General features: G+C 26.6%; 2 protein-coding genes across 2 annotated transcripts; one reads left to right on the top strand and one right to left on the bottom strand.

The window, feature by feature from the left end:
• The first annotated feature begins 3,816 nt into the window (after window positions 1-3,816).
• Window positions 3,817-14,038, top strand: LOC126836166 (uncharacterized). The gene is made up of 3 exons (XM_050569339.1): window positions 3,817-4,234; window positions 11,112-11,505; window positions 13,905-14,038. The coding sequence occupies exons 1-3, from the start codon at window positions 4,162-4,164 to the stop codon at window positions 13,990-13,992; spliced, it is 555 nt and encodes a 184-aa protein (XP_050425296.1). The 5' UTR covers window positions 3,817-4,161; the 3' UTR covers window positions 13,993-14,038.
• Window positions 13,979-14,853, bottom strand: LOC126836167 (CDGSH iron-sulfur domain-containing protein 2 homolog). The gene is made up of 3 exons (XM_050569340.1): window positions 14,593-14,853; window positions 14,420-14,505; window positions 13,979-14,345 (listed from the first exon to the last, which is right to left on the bottom strand). The coding sequence occupies exons 1-3, from the start codon at window positions 14,687-14,689 to the stop codon at window positions 14,154-14,156; spliced, it is 375 nt and encodes a 124-aa protein (XP_050425297.1). The 5' UTR covers window positions 14,690-14,853; the 3' UTR covers window positions 13,979-14,153.
• Between the last annotated feature and the right edge of the window lie 178 nt (window positions 14,854-15,031).

A 15,031-nucleotide genomic window follows, 5' to 3' on the forward strand; every position in this document is an offset into this window, starting at 1 on the left:
TTAATGTAAAATGTTAGTCGACCGCCATGAATAATTTGAACTTTAGTTAATTTTCAATTATATGATCTGTGCATAATTTTGTTTTTTTCTAAGAAAATATAAATGTTGTTGTTAAAAAAAATTGTCAAGTACTGATTTATAATTATTTATTTATAATCATCATCGTTATCAAAATTGAAATATTAATCTAGTATAAAATATTCGTCTAGACAGATGGCATAAAAAATGGGTAAAAACATGATACGACTTACGAGCCGTACTAGTGTTGGTGAATTGTACACATTAAATAATACATTTTTTAAGCAATTCAATATCAGCAATAGATTAAAAATAGAAAAGGCGGTAAGTTCATTAATCAACATCTCTAAAAATAAATAGCGCGTACTTCTTAAACACTTTTTAGGAATAATGGATGCTTGAATAATCTGCTTCAAATAAAAATTATTATTTTTACACAAGACCGGACAAAGTTTAACGGGTATTGAATCCATTAGGCTTCGTTGATTATTGTTTAATTAAAAATTAAATACGTTTAAACTCGGCAGAGGATTTATTAAAAAAATCCGTTACGGCCATTACACAATATTAACAAACAGGCTAGTATCGCCGGGTTTGAACCTTTTATCAATTTTAACATTTTCAAAACAATAATAATAGGTAATAAAATGGTATTTAATTTAGGTATATTGTATTGTTAAATATTACGGTTAAAACATATTTACACTCATTAGTACGAGCGAAGCGAACGGTTTTTGTATAGGTAAAATGAATATGAGAAACTATGGTGTCAATCTATATTATAAAACTGTACAATTATATTTATCTATAACTCTACATCTCAAACTGCAAAAAGTGTTAATACACTAAACTCTGAAGAGTTTATAAAGGGCTTACCATACAATAGCGGAATCATATTTGTAGAGATAAAATATTAATCACAATAAATGTCGACATTTTGTTGTTTATAAGACAACTGTGTCGTTTGCTATTGTTTTGCTTTTGTTTACTACCCGTGTTGCGTGTTTAACGTCAGTAAAAATATATTGTTTAAAAAAATAATTGCTGCAAGGTATATTGCGCACCTATAAATGTTAATCAGTTATTATATTGACACTGCATGGTATGTTTATCATCTAAAAGGCAATTCGTTGTAAGTTTAATTATTTGTCCTTAATTAACCACACTTTATACTAGGTATATAGATACATAATAATTTAATGTAGCTAAAGAGGCAAACGAGATGATTCCAGTATTTTGTTTTTCTAATTTCCAATTTTTAAGAGTAGGTAGATTTTAACTTACTTGAAATTTGCAAGGCTAAATTCAACAACGTCGCATCTGTTTCAATACCCATAAAATAAAAAAAATTAGAAAACTGAGCAATCTACAAACTTATGTAACAATATTAGTCTCAGTCTCGGTAATCGAAACCGTGAATTCTGATTTTACATTATGCGTCACCCTGTATAAACTCTTAGCCTATTATGCCATCTTATCATAACCTTTAATTTCCTAATCACTTTATGCGATTTACATGAAATGTACAAAAGAAACGATTAGATTCAGCAAAGTGGTGGACTTCACAAAATCATTGAAAATGTTTTACACATTCCATAAATCAACAGATTTTTAGAAACATTTATTAAGACAAAATACCCACTTAATTTAATACAAATGTCAATAAATGAAAAAAGTCAAAAGGTTTGATGTATGATATGCCAATATTGAAATCCATAATACATGCTTGCACCAAAATAAAATAACAGCAGCTCAATTACTTCATAATTTTTAAACAGATATATTATCTAAAAATGGTATGGTAAATCAATTTTGTAACATAACCATTTTGAATAAAACATATCAGAAGTATAATAAACGTTAGAAGTTACAAATAAAAGAATATTGCAATAGCCTCGAATAAAACTGTGTTTTTGATTTATAAAAAAATGATGAAATTACTTCCAAGTATGGAATATAAAAAACTATGTTATTATTTTATACAAAGAAGGCATTGTTTACTGCAAAAAGGAGATATGTCCTTGAAATCCATTTAGATTATGATTAGATTATTTTTTTTCGGAGTATATTAAAATATAATAATTTTAAAGTTATAATACCTGTTCTTTATTATAAAATAAATGCAATTTGAAAACATTAATTAGATAGATGCTTGAATTTCGAAAAAAATAAAAGGGATACTTATTTTTATTAATATATTTTCTAATATAATATCACAAAATAAGTAATCTCTAATTTCATTTTTTAGTACCTTTGGAATTCGAGAAAAGAAGTTCCCAGAATTGTGTTATTAATTTACAACTGAAGTCTAATATATAAATTAATTCTCTGGAAGTTAGGAATTGAATAAATAAAATTAAAATAAAACTTTAAGTAAAAAAACTAACTCCTAATTCCATTTTATATGGTGTCCATCTAGAGCCCGGTATATTCGTATTACTTACTATTATAAAAAGTTGTACTTTCAAAATGAATACTAAATTTTCTACTAACTTAATAGTTAATACTTACAAATAAAATAAAATATTAAATAAGTTTTGATTTTCAAACATTAGTAATTAGGCATTACACGAATAATGGAATAAATAAAAAATTAATTTTTATTCAATAATTTATAGTTCTTTTAATTGTCACAAATTAATTTCGAATTCCTTATGAATTTTAAATTACTCGTTAATTATTTATTGAACATAATTATTTGCAGATATTTGGCTTTATTTGTTATCTTTTATTTATTTTTTGTAAGATATTATATACTTTTGTAAGTAGATAATAAATAAATATAATCTAAAATATTTAAAATAAGTGTATTATTTTAATTTAAAAAAATATTTTGTTTTATTTATTATTCATAAAGAAATGTAAAATTACTGAAGATTATATTTTACATAATATTAGTAATAATTGATATTAAAATTATACTTTATTTGTAGTTACTAAAATTATTCGTCCGATAAAAAAATATCTTTTATTCGTGATATACTAATGTTAAAGATGAATTATCTGTCATTTTATAATTATTATCTTGTTCAAAAATAGCATTCAACTAGGTATTTTGAACTACGTAATATTAATTATGGAACTGAAAATACTGGAACAGATTTTTCTATTTTTACTTACTCTCTATTCGGTAGTCGGATTTTTGTACTTTTATTAGATTAAGGTTCACATACTTTTTTAATTGTAGATCAATACAAACAAGTGAAGCCCTTTAAATATAAAATATTTAATCAAATGTAAGTGGTATATAAATTTCCGGCATGTTTTATCTTGTGATCAGAAGACAGAACTGACAATAAACAGACAGTAGCACTTTTTTTTGGAGCACTTACATAATATACATGTTAAACGTTTAATTTTTTTGGTTTAGATGGGTTTTTTTTTGTCACGTTTATCAATTTTTATAGTAGTAAAGAGTTAGCTTAAAATTTGCTCTGACTCTAAAAGTTATTTTCGAAGCGTCGCGTCGCAAGAAACAAACCTCTTTGGCAGTACTTAAATTGTTATATTCCCGTTTTCATTTAAACAAAATCGGTTAATTTGTTTGAATTGGAAGTGCTAACGAACCGCCATAGTAATTAATATACCTACAGATCGCATCGCAAATGAGACCAACGGGTTAATAAGGAGCCAGGAGACGAGAAATATAATATGAACAGTCGCTATATAGGTAGGTATTGTCAATTCTCAGTAATCAGTAGCAACAGCAACAGCAGCTGCCAATTCAATAGTTCACGGCTTTTGTTTATTAGCTTGGTGGGAGAAATTTAGTTCTCGTCCATACGGCCTGACTGTTAATTTGTCTTCTTTTTTTTCACTTGGCGGCAGTTTTCAAGAACACCATCAACATGTTCTTTTTCTTCTTTCGGTTTTGCCGAACGGTTACACAAATCGTGTCGTAGTTCTTGGAGAATAATTTTTTAAATAATACAATTTTTTTTTTCTTTCTATTTTTAGTGTTGTTCTTTTTTTCGCATCAATATTATATTATACCTCAGTACAGTTTTTTTTTTATAACATTGCTGTCTTTAAATATGAAGTTTTTAAAAATTTAGTGTCGACCATAAAACACTGCGGCGAAATATAAAACATATTAAAATTTTAAATTTATAAATTAATATCGGAAATTTTTTTTAAAAAAATATGCACGACCCAATATCCAGTCGGTCTACAACGTTACTATGTACCTGCATTGTTTTGTGTTTTCATCATGGCAGTAAGTACAACACAACCGTTTTGTTTTCTCAGTAATTAAAACTCGGATGGCTTGTTTTTCTCGACCACACTTATAAATTTAAAAAAAAACTAAGTACAATATTCAATTTCCGTATGTTGTACACGGGATATGTCTGTGTGTGTTGAATCAGCTTTTACACACACCATGACGCAACTAATTCGCATATTACAGCAAAAATCTTCACGTCTTAAATTTTTCTCAGAGCATGTACAAAAAATAACCAATTAAAAACAAAACGAACATACTAAAAGAAAAACCACCTACTCGGCTTGGCATCGAAGCTAAAAAAAAAAAGACCGCAGTGAAATCGTTGACATAATATATTACTACTATAGACATAAAATTTATATTATTTTTACGATATTATCATCAATTACTTCAGTTTACTTTTGGAGTAATTCACGTTTTTAATTTAGTAAAAGAACCATTTAGAAGAACATTGGTATACTAATTGTTGAACATGTGTACGCTGAGCAATCACATTCCAAATACAGTTATCTCGGTATCCCGTATCGCCTGGTCAAAATCGCTCGTGACCTCATCGACCGTTTAAATACACATAATAATTAATAAATGTACAAGGTGATTGGTTAAAATATTTAGTATAAGAATCTGTATGTATATATATAATTCATATGACATGCTACTTCATTATATATATATATATATATATATATATATATATAGTTGCAACTCGATCGATTCGCCATATTCCCAATATATAATTGTGAAATCAATACAGTCAACTTTGATGTAATTTGCAACATTTTTACAGCTTTTTCGATTAAAAATTATTTCATACTTCTAAATCTTGTTTAACTAGTTTTTACAGAATAACTAATTTTAACAAAAACAAAATTAAATAAATGTAACTCAATCGAAAAAAAAAATAAGGTAGATAATAGAAATAAGTAGGTAAATATTTTTTGAAAAGCTGATTATTATTTACCTAACATTAAGTTTTATTAAGTTTTACGTTTAAATGTTACATGCGTTGAAATTATAAAAAATTGTAGACCATTAAACAAAATATAAACACATGGTTAGGTATTTAACCAGATTACTTATCGGAGATGTATGATTGTTTATAGCTAAAATAATTACCTATGGCTTATCATAGTTAGGTTTCTAAATCATTGTCATGGTTAATATTCGAAAAAATGTATAGCAGTCATTTCAACTTCAAACTTATTATACATAGTTCTTTGTACGTTCTCAAATTATCAAATCTACGCCAGATTTTCCTTTGAGAAAATATAACGCTCTATAAATTTAAATGTAATACAATGTAAAAAACTTTCATCTATTATATTTATCCAAATCAATTGTTTACTCTTCTTGTCTTTACGCACAATTATACTATTCCATTATATATTAATAATAGAAATAATTTAAGTATAAAGAAGTTTAATAAAAATAAACAGTTTAATTTCGGTAATACAACTTCAATTATTCTATAAAATATATAAATATTAGAAAAAATACGCAAATATTAGGTTTTTTCATAATAGTTACAGTGTTTAGTAATATGATATGCATTTATTTTGGTGTTCATTAATACCTAATTATTTTTTGGTATTTACAATACAAAAATGTTCCATTAGAATGGAATAAACAACGTGATTCATTGACTATGGATCTGCATCAGGCAGGCGTTTACTAAACCGACTACATACGATTATATACTAATAAATCACAATTTAGAGATCACGAAAGTTTTCGAAAATGTTGAACTAACGACAAAAATAGTTTACGATAATATTCTCAATAAACAGTACATTATAATATTATGTTATTATCAAATTCTTAATTATTATAATCACTTTTAGCTCTCGTTTTGTGTAAACGTCAACTATTTAACAACCGTGCATAGGTCACAAGATAAATGATTTTGTGTAGGTAGGTACATAAATATGATTTTCTGTTGATTTCTAACTCTAATAGATACATAAAAATAGACAAACTATATTTATATATCGTATTTTATATTTAACATCAACACTCGAAAACGGCGAATTTAACGTAAGAAACATTATTAAATTATGTTTTTTGATAATAGTTTTATTTTTTTCAATATTCTTATTTTTATTAAAACAAATAAATAATAAAATGTGTACATGACCTAGAACCCCAATGTAATGTATGTAGAATGTCGAAAGGTTATGAATGATCATATTTTATAATGTTAACCATCAAACAGTACAAGTATTAGATGAATAGGTATTTATTATTCTACGTTTCCTTAAGACGTGACGTTTCTAATCAAACATTTCTTTCTAAAGAGTACCTTGCGTAGAAACACACATTGCATATTATATGCATTTTTTTATCTATTACAAAGTATTATGTATAAAAATGTAACGATTTAGATGTACAATCATTATACATATTTTAAGATGCTCATTGTAACGTAATAGTTTCATGTATTAATAACTTGAAATAATAGGGCCCTTTAACAAAAAACCTTTATAATATTTTGCTTCCATTATTTGTACATAAAAATATTTCCTATAAAAGTTTTACTGGATTTGATAATTTTCTAAGCGTGAATCTATACATACATTTTTTTTAGTACGTTATCCAATTAGATAAGTTAGGAAATAATAATGAATTATAACATGTCGACTTTAAAACTATAAAATAATGACATTTTAATAAGCAAAAATGAACAGATTATTGTTTTTTCTCCGAATAACATACTTTGCAGCTTATATCAGAAATATCTGTTTTTATTGATGAGTTGATAGGATTTTGGTTTTTATACGACTGAATAAAACAAACTTTAAGACACTGAGTCTTAAAACTATCCACGGAAAATTAAAACAAACCCTATTAGAATACACACATTTTCTACGTTCATAATACACAGGTAAGGAATTCTCCCCACAAGTCTGTATATTCACAATTTATGTAAGGTATATAGCTCCCCACAAAAATGCATCATGTGTGTCTATAATACACACACACACACGGTTATCAATGTAATAAAGTGCGATACCTACCTATTGGTTTAGTTACAACTTACACGCAAAGTAAAAAATATAATTATAAGATAATTATTATTAAGTAAAAATTCACTTAAGTCAATAAACGATGCTCAGGTTTTAGGCATCTTCGATGCGTACAAATGTCTTTCTTAAATTTACATCTTGCTTCACTACTTAGTACTTACGTTATATTGATCTACGTAAATATAATAAGAACTTACAAGATCTATATTTTACTTTACATAGATTTAAATGATAAATATTATTCAAGACATACAACATACTTGCTATGTTTTAAAAATAAATAAACCTTTATTTATTACGTTTATGAATATATAATAAAGAGTCGAACAAAATAAACCACCTACATTAGCTGGGGTTGACAATACTTTTTAACTGTATAAATAATCCTTTTTATAATTATTGTTTTAATAAGCATAACACCATAATATTTTTTACTAAGATAAAATAAAGTAAAGACTACAACATGATTCATAACTATTCATTAATAACTACATAAATAATAACTAATCATAAAAGTATCAAATAAAAGGTAAAATTGTATCATACGATAATGCAGTTTTTAACAATATAAAATTGTTTAGTATGAAATATTCTACAAAATGTATTAGTCAAGCCAAGGAGGTTCTTAAAAATGGTACAGTGTCATTATCATTAAATGTCGTGTGTTCAACATTTAATAAGCTGATAAATGTAATTTATTTAATTACTAGACCACACGTGTGCGCATAAAAACAAGTTTATATCGATATCATCTCTGTATCTCTTATATATCATTATTTAGAAGAACAATAACAATATGATAATAGGTTATATCATATTTATATATATTATATATATGTACCCATATTTAATATTGCATCCATATTACATGGTGTAGTTACATACATTAATTAAATAGTAACATTTTTAATGATATACGTGCATAGTTTACCGGTAATATATATTATTCAAATTATCGAGTAAAACTGATGTATCATGTGATGAGAACCAAAAGGGCATGCAAGTGACTTTTTTTTCAAAAACATGTTTTAGGTACTATTACACAAATTATGAGTGAGATCTTTATTTATAAGTGTTGGTTTTATAATTTTTCGACGATTTTTGAAAGAAGTATTAAAAAAAACTGATAATCATCATTTAAAAATACATTGACAATATAATTTTCAGTCTGCTTTCCTGTAAAATGTTGTAATAGTTATTAATAACTTTTTATTTTTTTTCCACTGGACTGATTGTTAACCGGTTGTAAATTTATTAGGCAATAAACGTACTCCATTTTTGTTAATTTATAATTGTTTTATTCTTTATTTTTTAACCTAAATTTTGGCATGATTTTTATTTTTTATGATTATTTATCTTATTTAATTATTTATACATGTTGTACAATTTTTTTTTAATATTGTATTTATATCAAAAATATATATTATTCCAAATAGGAATTGATAACATATTTCTAAAATACGTCATAGCTTTTAGAATTTACTTTTGAAGAAAAATGTTTTATTTTAATTTATATTTGTCGTATAATTAGTGTCAACATTGTGCGATAGTTCGTATCTTAGTAATTAAACGGTTATTTAATAATTGACTATTTTATTATGATTAAATGCAAATAGATAACGAGAAATGACTCGCCAATAGTTAAATACTTTTTTTATCCTTTTATATTTTTAATTCCAAGACATATAATTAATTTTTTCTATTAAAAATTTAACAATTTAATAATTGCAAATCACTGCATCGTTTTTTATGAATAATACATTTAAAAATATTATATGTTATTCAAAAATATGTAATTAAAAAAAAAGTAATTACCAATTAATTTTACAGTATTTTTAATGTTAATATTTGTTGACCCCTACAGGTACCATAGATCAAACATAGAAACTGTACCTATACTACCATAGTATGTATACAAAAAATGCACAGTTTAAAAAGATATTCATGTAATAGTATAATGTATTGTGTAAACATTTTTTTTGTATAATCTAATTATTTGTTGTGTACTTAGGTGTATATTTATCCACCTATAAAAGGATTTACTATGTATACAAATAAGGTCTTAGTCGAGTTCACGGACACTACGGTTGTACAGTGTAAACCTATAATCGTATGCTCATATTTATTTTCATTCGTATAAAATGATAATTCATAATGATTTTATTGGTCAATTGATTAAAATAACTAATAAGCGTTATTATATTGATTTTAACACACTTATTACAGTGAGTTAAAAGGTCGCTGTCTCATCATTTCGCCTAATGTATAATGTGTATAATGTATATACCTACACACATAGTTCAATTTCTAACGGTACTTCATAAAAAAGCATTGTTCAAAGTCAATACAAAATAGAAAAATGTAAAATATGAATTTATCATAGATCTATTTCATAACCAAAATCAAGTATAGCTTTACCCAAAGGTTAATGAATTTTTATACCTACATAATAGTGACCTTATGTTGTAAATGTAGAGCAACTATTTAATTTGTTTTCAATAATACAACTAGTGTGCTGAGATCACACACTGTCTTTGTATCTAAAATTTGAAAATCGAATTATTATTTATCGAAAAAAGCATAACAAATTTATTCTGTTTTATATTTGTTGATAGAACTCAAGTGAAATAATACGTCTCAATAATACAAAACCACTGCCACCGTTGTGCTTTTAAAATAGAAAAACTTATGCTACACGTGATTTCGCATGAGGACTTGCAAGCAATGTCATAGTTACTCGTTATATTATTATTAACTACATTGTTTTTATTAGTAGCGTTATTATTTTTAATACATATCAACAAAAATGTTATTATATCATACTATTTTTGTATTTAATGGCAACTGCGAATGAATGCGATAATAGTTTTTAAGTAGTTAAATGTCTTACTAAATCTAATCTCAACATACAAAGCCAATTTTCAATCTTCAATACAAATATTGATTATGGTATTTAGTGTAACGCGTTATGTTTTTGTCGCCTGTACTCTAATACAACCCAAATTTTATTTTATTGTTGGAACGCCATCTATTATAATTTATAATAATCTTAATATCTTAAATGTAAGCTTATCATCGCTAACATCAATGTAATTGTCTAAATAATTATTTCAAACAAACATTAATAATAACTTTGTATAGTTTATTTGAGATACCAACCAACAATCAGCTATAGGTAGCTTCAGGAAGGAGGGCTTTTAAATTAATTCTCTTGCTACATTTTCGACAAATATTTTTGTTTCTAAGTTATTCATTGGATTTGAATCTCTCTTCCACTTAACTTTTCATCCTACAGTATAGTGGTATATAGTTTATGGAAAAAACAAGGAACAAATAAATAACTCACAATTATAGCCTGCTGAAATATTTAAATTAAGTATATTGTTTTTTTGAAGTTTCACTACTACACATTTGTCTTAAAAATTATTTACCCAATAAGTTGCTAGAAGACACGAATGTCAGTAGTGTCACCCAACTGGGTATAGCCCTGGTATAAGCAATTTACCCAAAAAACATTGAGGGTGACAATCTCTAATCGCAGGATTAAACAAGGCCGCATAACACACTTATTTTTAATTATAAAAAATGAGCTTATTTTTTTCTAAACGTTTGGTCTCCCTACTAAAATTGAACTATTCTGCAAAAAACTTATTTTGATGAATTTTTATATTCAAATTAATAATAACTAGCATGTCAAATATATCTACATATAAATACCGTAAGCTGTTAATATAAACCAAAAATCCCTCATGGATTATCTCGTTTGTAGTAAATCCAAAGCATTGCAATTATTATTATACGGTGATAATATGTTATATTATTTTAATGCAGTTTTTGTTTAATAGTACTCTGTGGCACAGTTGCTCCTCCGGATGCCAATTATACGCCTCCATTAGAGTTCCCATCGGAAGGACGAATAAAAATATACCAAGCGTCAGACACGACTAATAACTTATCGGAAACTCCAATTATTTACTTTGGAACACCCGGGTCACAGACGAATGGTCCAACGAGAAAAGATCAAGAGGCCAATACAAGACAAGTCACCGGTAATTTTCCAGCACGGGCAGCACAACAAATTAACTTGTTCAGCATATCTAAAAATTACACTGAAAACACAATCAACAATAATGTTGTTGACAATAGTACATCTTCGGTTTGGTTCATTCTCATTGGATTCTTATCAACAGCTGTCATTTTCCTAATGTGTTACACGTATTACGTAAAACAACAAAAAAAGTAAGTTTTAGGACGTTATGGATAAAAAGTGCAATGATAAGGCTACTCATTTCCGACAGCATTATTACTTGTCACACTAGTTGTCATTTATGTACCTATTATAAAAAATAAAAAAAAACACGATGTTCTGTCCAACTTATAACACGTTTGGGCTAAGTATAACGATACTCGTCGTTGGGATGACTCTGCAATTAATGGCTAAAAAATTCGCAACTCTGACGAGCCGGGACTTTCCCTGGTTTACGTTGATAAATTCTGACATTATTTTACAGAATACCTGGAATTCCACTTTGTTTTGTCTTGCTGTGACGTCACTTTGTTTCTCGCTACTGTCACCTACCAACTTGAATATTTTAGTATAAGATCATGCGATTCCTTTCTGTTTTTCTTCAGCCCTTCTCCGATTCTCATTGTCAGTACCGTTAATTCGTATTATAAATCTCCCGTCGGTCCGGTTTCAAATTTCTTTTCTGATTTTCCTCGATCGTCACCTTCTCCCAGTTTTCATGGATAGTCTCCTTAGAGGTTTTCATTTCATTATTAGTAGTATTGAGTCAAATTAGTTTTGGCGATTATTAGTAGTATAAGTGAACTATTTATCGAAATAGAAGAATTCAATTTTAATTAAATATTTTATTGTAACAAAATACAGACATAAAATAATCAGCGTATGAATATAAAATACTAACGTTAAATAAGTATTGCCTACTAACTTTTTAGTTAATATAGACCAAATTTCTTAGAAATTTAATATATTATTGAAAAAATATAATTGTGAATCGTTTATTCTATGCTGATGCAAATCTTATCTAGTCTGCCACGTGGCTGGGGGTCGGCAGATATATTATAATACTTGTTGATACACCGGGGTTTTGTGTAGGCAAATTGCTTACACACCTGTATTCGGACGTCATTTAATAATGTAAAGGTGACCTAATAAAGGCCCGAGAAAGGTTTAAAATATGATTGTAACATTTCTTTAAGTTTTTTTTTATTATTTCTATTTAATTGACTAACACTACTGTACTTAAAAATTAGTAATACTGTTAATAATATAATTAATTTATAATACTGTATTTTAAGCGTCTTTAAAATTTTAAGATTGAGCAAATTGGTACTTGACCAATATTTTTTTAATACTTATAACAATACACTTATTTTTGAGTTAAGATTTTGGAAAAACTTGCCCATACCGAATCCCTTAATAAATTGAAAAATGTTCATAGGTGTGCAATGTATATCATCTTTGAGAAATATTCAGGGAGAAACAAAACAAAGTTTGAAAACGTTAATTTTTGTTTGTAACCTATGAACTTTTTTAGTTGGAACACATGTGTTAAACTTATGTAGAATATTATTTTATTAGATACAGTACTACCAATATAATAGTGAAAAATCAAGAAAATATCATTGAACCTTTCCTTTAAGAGTTGTGGAAACCTTTTTTTATTTTAGTCGTAGTTTTTGGACTCGAGGTCTGAAAATTAGACTAAAGGTACATTAGAGTGGCTCTCAACATAGACAACGTTTTCATAAATCTGCTGTCAAACATTTTACTTATTAAAGAAACCGAAAAAACTTTAAACAAATTAAATACGTGATTTCTTCCAAAACATAATATTGTTACAACTTTTTACCAATTTGTAAAATCTGTTAAATTTGTCAATTTAACAGACTTCCTATATTTTGAAATTGTAGTAAGTTTTTTTTTGTAAATTTAATTTATTAGTTTTTTTCAGTATTATAAATTTTCCAAACGACTAGTCAACAATTTCAGTTGATTATTCTTAGTTTACATTACTAACATGCATACGTTACTATTTTTATTTAAAATGTCTTTGTCTTGCTTTTTTTATTAAGGAATAATAATCAAAATATACAATTATAAACACATTTATGGCATATATAATGATTATATTTAATAGTTTTTCATCTACAGTTTTGCATTAAACTGCTTATTTAAAAGTTATCATTACATCAGTTTTAATTCATAACTCCCAAAGACCCGAGACCTCCCAGACTCTACTATATTCTGTCCCCACTGTGCTGACTTTTTGATATTAAAGGATTTAAAAAATACCAGGATAATTAGTTAAGTTCTGGCATATTTGAATGCATGCGAAATAGTAATTTCACATGAAATAGAAATTTCTATCTTCTAATATTTATTTTATCAATGATCTTATTTTAGTTTACTCACATATTGGTTGATGGATATGAAAGTATTGTCTACTTGTAAAAAAAGTACAAATAAATATTAAACAGTAATATATAACTCGTAAATAAAAATCATAATATGCTTAAAATAAAATTATGTAAATTATATTATATACAACGTAATGTGTACTTATGCAAATTAAACACTAAGTACATAAGATAATATTTTATTTTTTTTTTAGATTTAAACTGCCCAACCGAGAATTACTAGTTGAGGAATGTGAAGAAGCCATAATGAATGATTTAATACATCAAGTTCAACATGAATAATTGTTTGATTATTTTTATAAAGAAATATACATAAGTAAATGCAAAATTAACAATTTTTTTTTTTAACTGTATCGAAAAAAACTGTTTAGAACTAAGCTAAGTAACAAACTAAAAAGATGGTACATGATTTAGTAACAAGTACTAATAACAGAAAACCAAATTTACTTCTTTTTTATTAATAACGGTCCAACATTGTCTTGATGCATAATATTGTACTTAGCGTGGGCACCATCACAATAAGGGAATTTAGAACTACGCCAACAGCGACAAAATGCAGTACTATCCCCTAGTTCTTCAATGTCAAAGCCATCGACAACTTTAGGAGATTCCTTTTTTATTGCTGGGTTAACAGGCTATTAAAAAACAAAAGATATCTGTTTAATAAAAATAAACAGTAGAACATTCTTTTAGATTTAGATACACTTACATTTCTTGGTCGAATGAATCTATAGGAGACGTAACACACGCCCCCGATTGTGGCATAAAATGGGATTAGCTTTACAATATCAGTGACTGAAAATTGAACAACAAAACAGTTATAGTACAACTTAATTATATACATTTATTGTGTCATTATAATACTTATAAGCTATTACTTACTGCCTAATTTAAAAATACCAACAAATGAATTTGGCAATGGTAGGTTAGATAAATAATTGGCTAAATGTACTTTCACCAAGTTGGAAGTTATCTCCATTTTTTATTATTAACTATAATTACTCAACAATTATTCAAATTTATAAATATTATTAGCTAACAATTTAGTACAAACACAAAATTAAACTACAAAAAAAATTAAATAATATTTTGAACATAGGTCATCACCTGATATTTTAATGTGATCGCTTATTGGCCACAGACCATGGTTAGGTTAGATGGGTTTTTGACTTTTTTTTTATTTGTTTTGCTTCGAGTTATCAGCACTATACAGTGTGGCAACAGCAGCCCGCAAGGCTGATTTTTTTTATGCGTAGTACTATTGATAAGTGATAACGATTAAAGTTCAAATAATAGTATGCATGTTCGTGGTTCAAATCAC

This window comes from Adelges cooleyi, unplaced genomic scaffold (genome assembly GCF_023614345.1).
Source record: "Adelges cooleyi isolate 19-005CV unplaced genomic scaffold, UGA_ACOO_1.1 ACOO_flye_CR_arks_rails_tigmint_CR_PRNA_23, whole genome shotgun sequence".
NCBI lineage: Eukaryota > Metazoa > Arthropoda > Insecta > Hemiptera > Adelgidae > Adelges > Adelges cooleyi.

Bases quoted from the DNA above. Each gene is read 5' to 3' on its own strand.
- LOC126836166 (XM_050569339.1), top strand. From the start codon at position 4,162: ATGCACGACCCAATATCCAGTCGGTCTACAACGTTACTATGTACCTGC. The intron at 4,235-11,111 runs GTAAGTACAACA...TTTGTTTAATAG, and splicing joins TTTGTGTTTTCATCATGGCA to TACTCTGTGGCACAGTTGCT. The intron at 11,506-13,904 runs GTAAGTTTTAGG...TTTTTTTTTTAG, and splicing joins TACGTAAAACAACAAAAAAA to ATTTAAACTGCCCAACCGAG.
- LOC126836167 (XM_050569340.1), bottom strand. From the start codon at position 14,689: ATGGAGATAACTTCCAACTTGGTGAAAGTACATTTAGCCAATTATTTA. The intron at 14,506-14,592 runs GTAAGTAATAGC...TTCAATTTTCAG, and splicing joins TGGTATTTTTAAATTAGGCA to TCACTGATATTGTAAAGCTA. The intron at 14,346-14,419 runs GTAAGTGTATCT...GTTTTTTAATAG, and splicing joins GATTCATTCGACCAAGAAAT to CCTGTTAACCCAGCAATAAA.